This window comes from Cibotium barometz, chromosome 16 (assembly GCF_041138505.1).
Source record: "Cibotium barometz isolate CiBa-2024 chromosome 16, ASM4113850v1, whole genome shotgun sequence".
In the NCBI taxonomy this organism is placed as follows: Eukaryota; Viridiplantae; Streptophyta; class Polypodiopsida; order Cyatheales; family Cibotiaceae; genus Cibotium; species Cibotium barometz.
Genome location: NC_141061.1, coordinates 36,461,835 through 36,476,348, shown reverse-complemented (window position 1 = coordinate 36,476,348; position 14,514 = coordinate 36,461,835). Strand labels below are relative to the sequence as shown.

Sequence of the window (14,514 nt, the reverse complement as noted above, 5' to 3'; positions counted from 1 at the left end):
TCATTCATTTGTAGCATCTAGAGCGCTTCCACAGCATACCTGGGTGGATGTGAAGTATAAAGGTGACTGGATGTGGCGCCCTATAGAGAGTACGGAGGTAGCCTGGCTGGTACGATATCTAGTGCGGCTTTCTGATGCCATAAATACAAGGTTGGACTTGACGCCATTTTGTGAAGATCCGGGATTGCGGCTGCAGCCCCTGGAAACGGATACTGCAAACAATGTTGTAGAGCAAGTTTGTATTCGTCACATGGACAATGATCTCACACAGTCCATTCAGGGCTTTCCAAATATCTTTCTGAATTGTGACCTGACCAAGCTGCTTGATTTGATTTTTTGGTCTGTGTGGAGTGCTTGGTCAATTTTGCACCATTGTATTCGAAGTAGAGGCTGGAGAGTAAACCTAAGGTTTATGGCTAAGAAACCCATTGCCTTAGCTGCTCTTGTCCTCGTAACCTACTTGCTCAGGAGGTTTTTCATTCAAATTTTGTCTATCTTGTAATGTTAAACCAATTGGGCAATGCTAAGGAGGTAAGAGCCTTAACTGACCTTTCTTTGTTTCCAACTGTGTTCTTCATTGAGTTTTGCATAGACAACAAATGGAAAGTAAAAGAGCTGCATGTATACATGTTGGAAGGCATGATGTAGGCTGGGAGTGTGTAGGTATGGCCAGAGTAGCCACCCTGAAAGTATATAGAACCATCTCTCACTAAACTATTGATATTAATTTTTCTATTACTCTACATTTCTTTTCCAAAGAGAAGCACATTAAGGACAAATGTACTCATCTTTGGCCCTCTCCATGGTGTCACACCACTAGGTTTTGTATGCTACAACTATACCTTGCAAAGATTGAAAAAATAAAGAGCTAATGAGGAATACAAGATGTCTTTGCACCTTCTCCAAACACATATCAGAAAGTTGCTAGAAAATACACAATGTTTGCGATGGATCACGGAGATTCCTCTTTTGATGTTTGAAACTCACCAGGCATGGAGAAGTCCAATATCAAGCACAAAATGCAAATACACATTGTTTGCGATGGATCACAGAGATTCCGGATATCATGTTTGCGATGGATCCCGGAGATTCCTCTTGATATTTGGAACTCACAAGTCATGGAGAAGTCCGATATCAAGCACAAAATGCATCTTTCCAAAACACTGCATGGTGAAAGGACAATTATTAGTCAGTTTTATTGACATATGGGTCAAAGACATACGAGTCCTAAGCGAGACAGACAATGATGATTTGTAATGGAAGAAGACCAAGAAGCCTCACAAATTTGACAATGATTAGGCTCGATACAAAGGCAATGATTAGGCTACATGACATCGGATGCAAGGTTAAGTTTACATCATTGGTTGGGTTAAAGACTGAGCTGGGATATATTGCGTTTCAAGGTCTATAGAAGAGGTGGGTCTTTGTGATGCGAGTAGTTTTAAAATATTGCTACTCTTAAAATATTGTTATATTTACTATTTTTTGAGCATTTCTATTTTAGTACTAGAATATAAATGAAAACCCTAGTTTCCATATATAAAGTCCATTTTACTCATTTATCTCATTGTAGGGTGAGGATCAAGCAAATTGCAAAAAGCAGAGAGAGCCAAGCCAAGAAGCTATCAGAAGCTTGTAGAAGGCTTTTGTAGGGGAGGCAAAGATAAATGAAAGCCATTGCAAGTTCATCATCTAGCATTCCAAGGACATGGATGAGGGAACAGACAGTGGCAAGCACGACAGCTGTGGAACACAGAGAGGTGACAATGGAGATGACAACTAAACAGGCACCGGCAACAATGTAGGAGGCCAAAGTGACTGTCCATAATAGCGGCCAATGCAACAACCACCGAGACATCAATGGGGACTTGAGGGAGCAAGCCTAGGGCGCAAGGGGTTGTAGTACCAAGTCAGACTCCTACACACTATGGTCAGCAGTTACACACTATGGGCAAGGGGATTTTGTAGCAAGTCATTAATGGAGGAGACTCTTACACACTACGGTCAGTGGTTACACACTATGGGCAGTGGTCACTTTAATGAAGAAGATTTTTTTGTCGGGGTCAACTAGGCACATATGTGCCCTATTAAACTCGTATAAGGATACACTTTTGTTTAATTAAGAAGAACAAGCTGAGGTGGATTCTATATTTGTTAGTCTTGTTGATGTTGTATATTGTTACAAGTTTAGGTATTAAGAAACCATCTTTGGTTGATCTACTCCACCTTGATTTGCTATCTTTGACCTTGTTATTGGAATCTTTTGTGAAGTGTATCCATATTGGGCACCCATCCATTAGATGATGCTCGTATGCTTAAATTGTCTTGCCATTAATGTAAACCTTATATATATCAATCTCATAATTGCTCCTATCCATCACATTAATTAGATGATGCATGTATGCTTAAATTGTCTTGCTATTAACGTAAACCTTATATATATCAATCTCATAGATGTTCCTTGCTCATCTAGTGCCATCAACATTTTCTCTTGTGTTGACCTTTGACTATTGCATTGTCCATTGAGTGCAATTCTTAGTGTTGCACACCACTATGTTAGGGCTTTTTCCTACATCCCTAACATGTTTAATTTCAAATGTTGTATGGATCCATGGTCTAAGCAAGTTTTAGTAAGCTCCATGACTTGGCATCCATCCATGTTGTATTTGGTTTTTACTCATGTGTAGTGACACCAATTGAGCTCCCCTTGTGCTTAAGTTTTCATCTAATTGTGTCTTTTAGTTTGCTTTTAGTCAAACTTGTGAGGTGCTAGGCCCCACAAAATTGATTATCTAAACGCTTGTCTCCTTACAAAATCTTGCCTATGACATTTTTCTGGAGGGCTCCATTGCTGCTTTAATAGGCCCATGGGTAGTCCTTTGTTGTAATGCCCATCATTCAATGTCGCTTTGGGGCTACTTGTGACCTTGCATGGTGTCATTGAGTTCTTTTTGTTGAGTAGCAATGGTACCCTCAACATAGTCCATTAGTGAGCTTTAGAACCATTGTTTGTGGGCTCATTCTTATTGCTTTTGTTACAAAACATGATTGGTTCAAATTGATACTCCCAAGGAATCCAAGTAAGAACTTTGATCTACCACCCAAATCATTGAATATGGGAGGTCAATACAAATTTATGCACCTCTGTCCTTCAATATTGTGGCCCAAAGTGTTGTCCATGATGGAGCCCAACAATTGAGTGCACCTTGATTGCTATTGATTCTCTTCTAATAATCCATTAATCCTCCCTTAAGGTCACCACCTCTCTTCTTGCATGGATAATCATACCAACATTATCTTAGAAATTTATTGTGTTCAACCTGTATTGTTGCTAGAGTTTGCAAAATCCTAGTGTGCAGGAGTCTTGAAGAGCTCCCATTTCTATATGTGACCTCAATCGATTACCCAAAGGACTTGGAATCTCTTGGGAAACTCCAATACATTTTTCACATAGGATTAGATCTAGTAGGAGTCAAAATGGAGTTTGCTATCAACAACCTTTCCACATGCTGAGAAATGTGAATTTGTCATGTCTCTCATCATCATGTACAAATGATTGCAGATGTTCTAGCAGCCGAATCTCATCATTCAATCCTATCCTTTCCATATAAAGCTCCTATGATGGTTTCTTAAGAGTTAGCTTAGCAATATTATCAAGAAGATCTATGTCCTTTGGATTAGTTTGTCCTTCACCTCCTCATGCAAATGACCCTTTTCCTTCTTACCAACTTGTAACTTGTGTAGTGAATGGGAGAGAGAATTTAGGGTTAGAGTTCATGTGTGGGAGACATACACAGAGAAGCAAGGGAGAGAGAGAGAGAGTTGTGGGGATAAGTCAACTCATCATGATATGAGTGTGTGACTCCCCTATCACACATGTATATTGCACTAGTACACATAGTGCACTTAGTACATTAAAAGTACTAAGTGTACTATGTACTATAACTTATGGGCTTGTACACACTATAAGGGTGGGCATAATGCCTTTACCCCAACAACCTCCCACTTAAAGGCAAAGTGCCCTTAAGTAAAGGAAAAGAAAAATCAGCATGTACATGATAATATACAAGGCCATATCAAGGCTGAAACTGGCCTCATCCAATGCCCATCAAATGTCTGCAATGAGCAAACCGCTCCGGAGGCAAACTCTTTGTCAACAGATCAGCCGGGTTGTCATCCGTATGAATCTTAACAAGCTGAATTTGCTTGTTCTCTATCACCTCTCTGATGAAGTGATACTTCACATCCACATGCTTCGTCTTTGCATGAAAGACAGGGTTCTTTGCCAACTGGATGGCACTCTGACTGTCACAACGCAACAATGGAATATCCCCTGTATAACCCAAATCAACCACTAACCGAGATATCCATAATGCCTCCTTGCAAGCCTCTGTGGCTGCAATATACTCGGCCTCTGTAGTAGATAAGGCAGTGCACTTCTGCATCCTGGATATCCATGACACAGCACCTCCTGTGAATGTAAACACATAACCGGTAGTAGACTTCCGGTTATCTGGATGACCGGCATAATCCGAATCCGTGTAACCATGCACTAATGCATCCTGTTTGCCAAAACATATGCACATATCCTGTGTGCCCTTCAGGTATCTCATGACACCTTTCACTACTTCCCAATGCTTCTTTTGCCAAGGTTGGCCATGTATCTAGAAACCACTCCCACTGCAAATGCAATGTCCGGCCTCGTAGCAACCATGGCATACATGAGACTGCCACAAGCTGAAGCATACGGAATCTTGGCCATATCAGCCCTGCCACTATCTGACTGTGGGCTGTCCATAGCACTGAGTTTCACATATGGAGGCAAAGGAGTACTAGTCTTCTTTCCCCTGTCCATATTGAACCTCTGCAAAACTTTGCCAATGTATTCCTTCTGAGACAAAAACAACACATGCTGATTTCTGTCCCGAAGTATCCGCATACCCAAAATGTGATTTGCATCACCCAAATCCTTCATATCAAAGGTTTGATGCAGCCTCTGCTTCAAGGTATCCATCTCTTTACGAGATTTCCCGGCAATCAACATATCATCAACATACAAGATGAGGATCAATAGACTGCCATCCAAAGCTTTCTTGGTGTATAAGCAGTGATCTATGTCACTTCTCCTGAATTTTTGGGATTTCATGAATGTATCAAATTTATGATACCATTCCCTTGGTGCCTGTTTGAGCCCATAAAGACTCTTTTTCAGCTTGCATACAAGCTTCTCCTTTCCACTCACTGCATAACCCTCTGGCTGCTGCATATATATGTCCTCATGGAAATCACCGTGAAGAAAAGCAGTCTTCACATCCATCTGAATCAAGTCCAGATCATCATGTGCAACCAAAGCTAACACAGCTCTAAGTGTGGTCATTTTGACCACTGGAGAGAAGATCTCATCAAAGTCCACACCATATTCCTGCTTGAAGCCCTTAGCCACTAACCTGGCTTTGTATCTTGGCTTTGCATCTGGTGCAACTTTGAGCCTGTAAACCCACTTGCATGGCAAAACCTTCTTGCCTGCACAGCAGGCAAATGCACCAACTTCCATGTTCCATTTTTATGCAGAGAATCCATCTCTGACTTCATGGCACGCTCCCAAAGAGCTTTGTCTGCCCCTCTGTAAAGCCTCCTTATAACATGAGGGCTCCCCAAAGTCAGTGAGCATCAAGTAGTCAACCCCTGGAACAAACCTGTCTCAAGGGCTCTGGAGGGTCTTGTGGACCTCCATACCCAATGACCATCATTTGCAGGTTGCTGTCCAGCCTGCATATCACCCATTGGTGGCTCCTGTTCCATGCCATAAGGCTGAAAAATCATGCCCGGTATCTCCTCTAACTGTGGTATATCCATAGGGATATCTTCTGCCATCTCTGGCTGTCCATTTGCACCATTTAAGGGCTGGTTTTGCTGCTGTAATGGCTGATTTACAGCCCTTGGTTGTTGTCCATGATGTCCATCATCATCAAAGATGACTCTGCTAGGCTCCTGTTGCATTGCAGACTCCTTATACATGCATGTTTCATCAAAAATGACATCATTGCTGCGTATAATCTTTCTATTCACGGGATCCCAAAGTCTATACCCCATTTCACCTCTGTCACCATATCCTAGGAATATGCATTTGTGAGACTTAGGATCAAGTTTGGTGCGCATTTCCCTGCGTATGTGCACGTACGCAACGCAACCAAACACTCTCAAGTGCTTGTATGACGGAGGCTTCCCTGTCCATACTTCTTCTGGCACTTTCCCACCAAGCCTCGTGTTAGGTGACCTGTTTATAAGGTGAACGGCTGTCATAACAGCTTCAGCCCAAAAACCATGAGGTAATGCAGCATGTGACAACATAGAACGGACCTTCTCCTGAATGGTCCTGTTCATCCTCTCTGCTGTCCCGTTTTGTGGAGGATCATAAGGAGTAGAGAGCTCCCTCTTGATGCCTTTAGCATCAAAAAAGTCCTGAAACTGTTTGGACATATACTCTCCACCATTGTCGGAACGCAAAGCCTTTAGTGTTTTGCCAGTTTGATTCTCAACAAGAGCAACAAACTTCTGAAACACTGAGAATGTATCACTCTTCAAACGAAGAGGATAGACCCACACCTTGCGTGTGGCATCATCAATAAAAGACACAAAATATTTTGCCCCTCCCAAAGAAAGCTGAGGCATCTCACATACATCTGTATGCACAAGCTCTAACTGAGCATCTTTCTGTCCAAGAGCTTTCTTGTGGGGGCACTGCAGTTGCCTGCCATATTACAATGCTCACAAAACTGAAAACTTGAAAACTTTAGAGAAGGCAAGTAACCCAAACGAGAAATTGCTCCATTCCTTTGACACTCATGTGTCCCAACTGGCTATGCCACATAGAGATTTCCGGCAGCTCGGTTGCATTTACATTAGCATGGTGACAAACACCTGCATGCATGAAGTAAAGAGTGTCCACCTTAGAGCCTCTGGCAACAACTAGTGAGCCCTTACTAATTTTCCACTTTCCACGACCAAATGTGGTAACATAATCAGCATCATCAAGCTGTCCAGTAGAAAGCAGATTCTTCTTGATCTCAGGCACATGCCTGACATCATGGAGCATAAGCTGTGAGCCATCTGAAAACACAAGCCTCACATCACCTCTGCCAAGAATCTTGCATGCATGGTTATCACCCAAATAAACCACTCCTTCATTGCCAGCAGTATACCTGACAAACAAGTCTCTGCAACCTGTGACATGAAAGGAGGCACCTGAATCAATGATCCATGAGTGCATACCATGACCACCTGTAAGAAGTGAATGGGCATCAAGTGAAGACGTAAATAGGACCTCATCCTCACTGTCACCTGCATGTGACACATTGATTTCTTCAATCTTGACTCCACTTTTGCCCTTTGGCTTTACATCTTTGGCTTCATCTTTGTCTTTGTCTTTGCCTTTTCCCTTTTCCTTTTGATCATTTTTCCATTTGTAGCATTGCTTTTTAATGTGTCCCTTCTTGCCACAATAATGGCATTCCAAGTCCTTTTTGGAGCGGGACTTGCTCCTTCCCTATTCTTGGCTTTTACCCCTTTGCTGGGATCTCCCACGTGCATTCATTGCATTGGACTTTCCAACAGAATTATTCTTTCTGTTCATCTCTTCTTGAAGAAGAGCACCCTCAACATCTGCATATGATAGCATAGCATTCGAATTGCTAGTGGCTGTCCTGAATGTGTCCCAACTCTCTGGCAAAGTGCATAACAGAAAAGTGGCTTTGAACTCATCGTCCATTGCCAACTTTTGATTTATAACTTGGCTGACAATACCATTAAACTCATTTAGATGGGCTGTCATAGACGCCCCTTCCTTCATCCGAAGACCTATGAGTTTCTTCAACCAATACACTTTGCTTGAGGCACTTTGCTAAGCATACAAGTCCTGCAATCTCTGCCACATTCCCCAAGCTGTCTTCTCTTCACGAATGCTGAAAAGTAAAGAGTCTGACACAGACAACATGATAGTAGATCTTGCCAGCTCATCCATATCTTCCAACTCTTCAGTAGTAAGAGAAGCGGGCATTACACCCCTTTCTTTGATAGGCTTGTGCTGCTTTTTCTGGAGCAACACATTATAGCACTGGGTTTGCCAAATATCATAGTTATGTGAGCCTTCAAGCTTCTTGATGTGAAGCAATGAAGAGCTCTCACCTGTGGTGGTTGCCATAGCAATATGCAACCTGTCAATGCCTGACTCCCTGCAAAATGTTCAAACACTGCACCAAAAAACACACAAAGTGCTCACAATTGTTCTCCCAAGCTTTATCTCCCATTGCGGAAGCAAGAATGCAACTTTACTCCCACTTTATGTGATGAAATCACCAAAATCTGGTTGCTGCAGATTTAGGACAGCACCTTAAATGTGCTCTGTTCCCCTTCCAAAGTACTGTACAGCAGTACTAAGTGCTCACCAATGATGTACCAAACTTGTATGGTAAGTACAGCAGCTGAAATTGAGATTTTTGCTCACTCAAATCAATGTGCAGCCATGCAAAAACTTGTACAAAGCTGTACCAAATTTGTACCAACAGGTACAGTAGCAATAAATGCTCTCCTGGCTGTCCAAATGAGTGAAAATCAGACTTTTACAGTCCCGAACACTGCATACAACAGTCCCGAACAGAAATTGGGCAAAAGCCCCTTGACTGCAAGCTGATTTTTGAGGATTCAAGGCATAAAAGTCTTGCCTGCTGCTTTGCCAAGCTTAACAAGCATAAAATCTTGAAAAGTCCCTTGATTTAAGATCAATTGCTGATCATACATGGTACATTGACGCACATGAAGGCATCCAGAGTCTTCGCGATGCTTCCCCCTGGCCACATATACATTCAATACATGAAAGCCCCTTGATTTACAGGCACATTGAGTGCTTGTCAGGCATCAACACATTATCCACAGCATCAAATGCGATTGCCTGCATGCAAATCAATCCCCAATCGGCACAAAAGCCCCTTGATTTGCACTGTAATTTGCTGCAATTTTGCCCAAATGTGCGATTTCTCACATCATACAGCATGTATGAGTGCTTAATTGCACAATTACATCAAAAGCCCCAAATTTCGACATCCAATTTCCTGCAAATTGATCGTGATTGTGACCAATGTCACCCAATTTTGCCAATTTTGCTCAGAAATTGAGCAATTCGACACCTGACCTGCTCAATTGATGATTGTACTTGCTCAATTGCAAATCCCAAAAAAAAATTGAAGCAGAATACCTTTGATTTCTGATTTCTGTTGCTGCAGGAAAAAAAAAGGTTAAAGAATTTGGTGCTGATGCTTATGCAGTTGCTGCTGCAGTTGTACGATGCTGCTGCTGCTTTTGTAGTCGGGCTTAGGCTGGTTGCAGACATGGCCCTGTTTGGGCAGGCGAAGGACTAGACGGTTGCTGCTGCTTTTGTAGTTGCTGCTGCAGTTGTACGATGCTGCTGCTGCTTTTGTAGTCGGGCTTAGGCTGGTTGCAGACATGGCCCTGTTTGTACGATGCTGCTGCTGCTTTTGTAGTCGGGCTTAGGCTGGTTGCAGACATGGCCCTGTTTGGGCAGGCGAAGGACTAGATGGCAGTAATGAAAACCAATGCCTGGCTGCGCCTGGTTGGCTGGGCAGCACTTGTCTCCACCTCGCCTAGTCACGCGGACCACCACCCGGCTCCTCAACGCGCTCGAATTTGCTAAGGTGACGTGGAGCGTAGCGTACGAAGCGTACGTGAAAAAAAAAACTTCGAATGCTAACGAGTCCTCCAGCTTCGCTCGAACCTGCAGCACGGCGCCCGTCGCACGTTTGACGCCTTGTGGCCACCGACTCAACCTTGCCGTGTTTGCCTGAGTATGCGCCTGGTTACGCCAGAGTATGGACAAAGAGTTGGAACATCCGCCACCTTGTCGCTCACTTGCCTGCGATTGCTGCGAGCGCTGCTGCCCTGGAGGTGTGTGAAGTGACCCAAGCACTCGTCTCTGCCGCCCGTCAGGCTCCACTGTTCTATGCTGTAAATTGTCGAAGAGAGAGAAGCTTCTTTCTATGAGGAGAAAGTCTTCCGAGCTCTGATACCAGCTGAGAGAGAATTTAGGGTTAGAGTTCATGTGTGGGAGACATACACAGAGAAGCAAGGGAGAGAGAGAGAGAGAGTTGTGGGGATAAGTCAACTCATCATGATATGAGTGTGTGACTCCCCTATCACACATGTATATTGCACTAGTACACATAGTGCCCTTAGTACATTAAAAGTACTAAGTGTACTATGTACTATAACTTATGGGCTTATACACACTATAAGGGTGGGCATAATGCCTTTACCCCAACATGTAGCTCGAATGCTTTGGAAGAAGGAATTATATTAAATCCAAGAATTGAATTTCAATGCCAATAAAGCCTTCAAAAAAGCACGGAGTAATGGCTTAGAAAGAATGTTGAGTGGTGCTAGCATGGGTTTAGTGTGGAGGTTAGCATTGTGGGAACCACTTTAAAATCCGCTTGGAAGCGATTTATACTTAGGAAGGGGGAAGGTTGGAAAGAACATATGGAAACTTTTAAGCCAAAAAGATGAGAATGGGTTTACGCTTGATGGAAATTTTGAAAAGAAAGATGTTGTATTTTAAGAATGATCCCAAGGGTTAATCAATGTCGGATAAGGGCCCAAGAGAGAGTTGAGGAGAGTATTGGAGGTCAATGAGGATGAGCTTAAGAATAGGTTGTGAGTTCAAGTTGAAGCTTTGGAAGCTTAGGAAGGGGGAAGGTTGGAGAGAGCATATGAAAATGTCTAGGACAAAAAGATGATAAGGGGTTCACAATTAATGAAAATGTCTAGGGTAAGTGTGGAAGCCAAGGCTAAAATTTGTAGATGCCACAAAAAGATGGAAGCCATACTTCCAAAAAAATTAGAAGATGGAAGCCATACTTCCAAAAAAATTAGATGCCACAAAGATGGAAGCCATACTTCCTAAAAAATTAGAAGCCAAGCATCAAAAAAATTATGGAATACAAGTTTGTGGAATCTAAAAGAAGTGGAAGCCCAACATAGATTTTATAAAATTGTGGAAACAATAAACATGGATTCCATGGAAATATTGAAGTCATTATTGAATAATAATAATAAAATCAACAAAAAAGAAAGCTATAAAAATTTGAAAGGGAGCCTACGTGGATTTCATGATAAATGAAAGTCATCTTCAAAAAAATGTGGATTCCATGAGATTGGAAATGGACATGCCACTCTTAAGAACACCCACAATAATGTGGAAGACAAGAATTTAAGACATTTGTATATTCTTGTGGAAACCAAGGTAGAATTCTTTGGAAGCAATGCTAGCCATGGTTTGAAAGCCAAGCCAATTCATTTAGGAAGCTAGCATGGGTGTTTTCTTTTGGAAACCAACAAGGAGGGTTGTTGAAGCCAACATGAATTCCCTAGGAAGCTAGCCTAGTGTAGGAAAACACAATAGTAGAAGCAGAATCTTCACAATATAGAGCACTAACTTGCATAAAGAAGTGAAGAGTAAACAATATTACTCCACCCGTGTGCTCCGAGAAAGGAGCTTTAATGGAAATCTAGACAGACTCTGGATATGGAGGATGTCTTACTTATAATAGCGCTTGAAAACAACAAAGGTTACCAAACTAGTCTATATATAATGGTGCCCAGATTCGTCATGGACGTAGGAGGTTGACCATGTTGGCAAAACCACGGCTCAGTACAAAATGACCAACAACCAACCATATCATTTGACTACTCCCATGACCATCTGCAACCGTTTGGACCCTCAAACAGGCCCACAACTTGAGAAAAATCTTCCCTTGGTTTGTTGTTCCCAGTGCTCATAAATGGTCATATAGCTTGCACAAGAATGCATCCTCCTTGGTGGAGTGCCATGTCTACATAAGTTGTCTTAGTTCTTCACATGGTAATCGTTAAGCTAAAATCTTGAACCACTCTCCACTCTAGCTCAATCACACTCTCACTTAAGCTAGCAAGCATGCACACCCACAATACACTCCAAACACAAACACGAGCATGCACACTACAATTGAGCAAGAAGATAAGAGCATAAGAGAAGGAGAAATATTTTCACTTGAGAATTGATTCTCCCCATTCACATTATCAAAAGTTGTATATATACACATGGGCTTTGCTCGATTCATCTAACTAAAGTGGGTGCCCATTTCCTATCTCTATTCATACATATAAGCCTTATGGTTGGGCAATTGCTACATCATTGGGGCCCATAGACATACCTAATGTGAAATGATCTTAGGCTAGAGGCAAGGATTTCCTAATGTATGGAAGGTATGAACAAGTCCAAACTGGAAATTGTTAGGTGCTACTCCTCATATAGGGGGCCTTAGAGAAGATAGAGCACATCTGTCACCCGTAGTGACAACATAAGGGTGGAGCATTGAGTAAATGATAAAACCCCTAACCATTTGGCCACCACCATCTTGTGTCTTGTTCATGTCAATAAACCTTCTTGCCTAGTTGCCAAGGAATCATAGGGTAGAGGCCAACCCACTTATCTTGGATCACGGAAGTCCCATTAGGAGAGGTGATAGAGGCTAAGAGGTGTGTCAATCCCTCTTTTTTAAGCCCTTCCTCTACTTTTAATCCTTTAAGGTAGTCCTTCCCATGGTAATGGTTAATATAAAAAGCTTGAACCACTCCACTCTAGCTCAATCTCTCACTTAAGATAGCAAGAATACACACAACACACTCCAAGCTTGAACCACTCTCACTTAAGATAGCAAGAATACACAAACACACTCTCACTTAAGATAGCAAGAATACACACTTAACACACTCCAAGCTTGAACCACTCTCCTCTCCACTCTAGCTCACTTATACTCTCACTTAAGCTAGCTAGCATGCACACTCAACACACTCCAAGCACACACACAAGCATGCACACTACAATCATGCAAGCAAGAAGGTAAGAGAATAAGAGAAGAAGAAAGCTTTGCACTTGAGAAATGATTGATTCTTCCCATTCACATTATCAAAAGTTGTATATATACACATGGGCTTTGACCAGTTCCCTAACTTATAAGTGGGTGCCCATTGCCTATCTCTATTCATACATATAAGCCTTGTGGCTGGGCAATTGCTACATCATTGGGGCCCATAGACATACATGATGTGAAATGATCTTAGGCTAGAGGCAAGGATTTTTTAATGTATGAACATGTCTAAACTGGGAAGAACTGTTGGAAGCTCACCACAATGGCTACTCCTCATATAGGGGACTTTGAAAAGATTTGAAAAGATAGAGCACATTTACCACCCGTAGTGATAGCATTGTTAAAGCTTGTGGATCCAAGCTCCCATTTTGAATCTGTGCACCGAAAAGCTTGTTAATCTCTTTCCATGATGCTGGCGATGTGATTAATGACATCATCACCGAGGTTTTGAGAGATAAGGCCAAATGCCTTATGATTTTCAAGTGGCTGAACCGCCACTTGTTCATCCTCTCAATTAGGTGCGAAAGCTCCTTACGCATAAGCAAGTACACGGTCTTGAACTTAGTGATGACCTCTACATGATGCTACATGTATACTTAATGAGTGGGCTTACCAAGTACTTGTCTACTTCTTACAACTTAGCAATGTAATAATAAGAATGAAGAAAAGGCAACTATTTTGGTTTTTTTTGGTTCAAAGGTTGCAATAAATGTTGATAAAAAAACAAGGAAATTGTAAACCTAGAGACGAGCCTAGAAAAAAAACAAAAAATTCAAAACTTAAAAAAAGTAGTTTAAAGAACATATTTTTGTAACTTAAGCATACGTGTCTGAAATCAAATTTTAGGAACCACTAGAGAGCATTTCACCAGAGTGAAACCCTTTATGTAACCTAATTTAGACAAAATAATAGTACAATCGGCTATAGTACATTAAACCACACTTCCACAAACCCACTCAGCCTTCAGTCCTAGTAAATGACCATCACTCAACAGAGTGCTTTCCTATTAAGAAGATAAGACTCCTTTGAATCTACCTCAAGCAAGGAGCTTTGGGATGAGATGAGCCAACTAAACGTAGACATGAGTAGAGGAATAATTGGAAAAACGAGTTGCCAATGATTCTCCAAGATCCAAATTCACCAACCAACTTTATATATAGCACCATAAACTTCATGAAAAGAGCATTGAACCACCCTATTTTGGGTGAAGCTCCAATGAATGACCAAGAACCTCAAGGTTTGCTCCCTCAAGAAGTGGTCAAACCATATCAGATGCCATAATGTTTTAAACATTTGGTGTCAATCTTCAGCTAGGTTTATCCTAAGGGGTGTATTTTTTTGGCAAGCAATTTTTAGCAAGCGCTTTTCGATTTTAAGGCGAGTAGTTTCTCTCTCTCTCTCTCTCTCTCTCTCAATTTACTACAATTTCATAGAAACTTATTTAAAAATACACTATAGAAAGTTGAAACTTCCATTATATTCCAAATAAAACTACAAGACTTCTACATATTATGACCACCACCTATGAGATATTGAA

The 14,514-nt window shown here is 41.7% G+C and overlaps 1 protein-coding gene across 4 annotated transcripts in view; it reads left to right on the top strand.

The window, feature by feature from the left end:
* Positions 1-550, top strand: part of LOC147630600 (uncharacterized) — a 64,640-nt gene extending 64,090 nt beyond the window's left edge. For all 4 annotated transcript variants that reach the window (XM_086810534.1, XM_086810536.1, XM_086810537.1 and 1 more), the window contains exon 4: positions 1-550. This exon is cut by the window's left edge and continues 164 nt beyond it. In XM_086810534.1, coding sequence (XP_086666660.1) covers positions 1-502 — 502 coding nt within the window. In that variant the 3' untranslated portion in view covers positions 503-550.
* Positions 551-14,514: the final 13,964 nt, after the last annotated feature.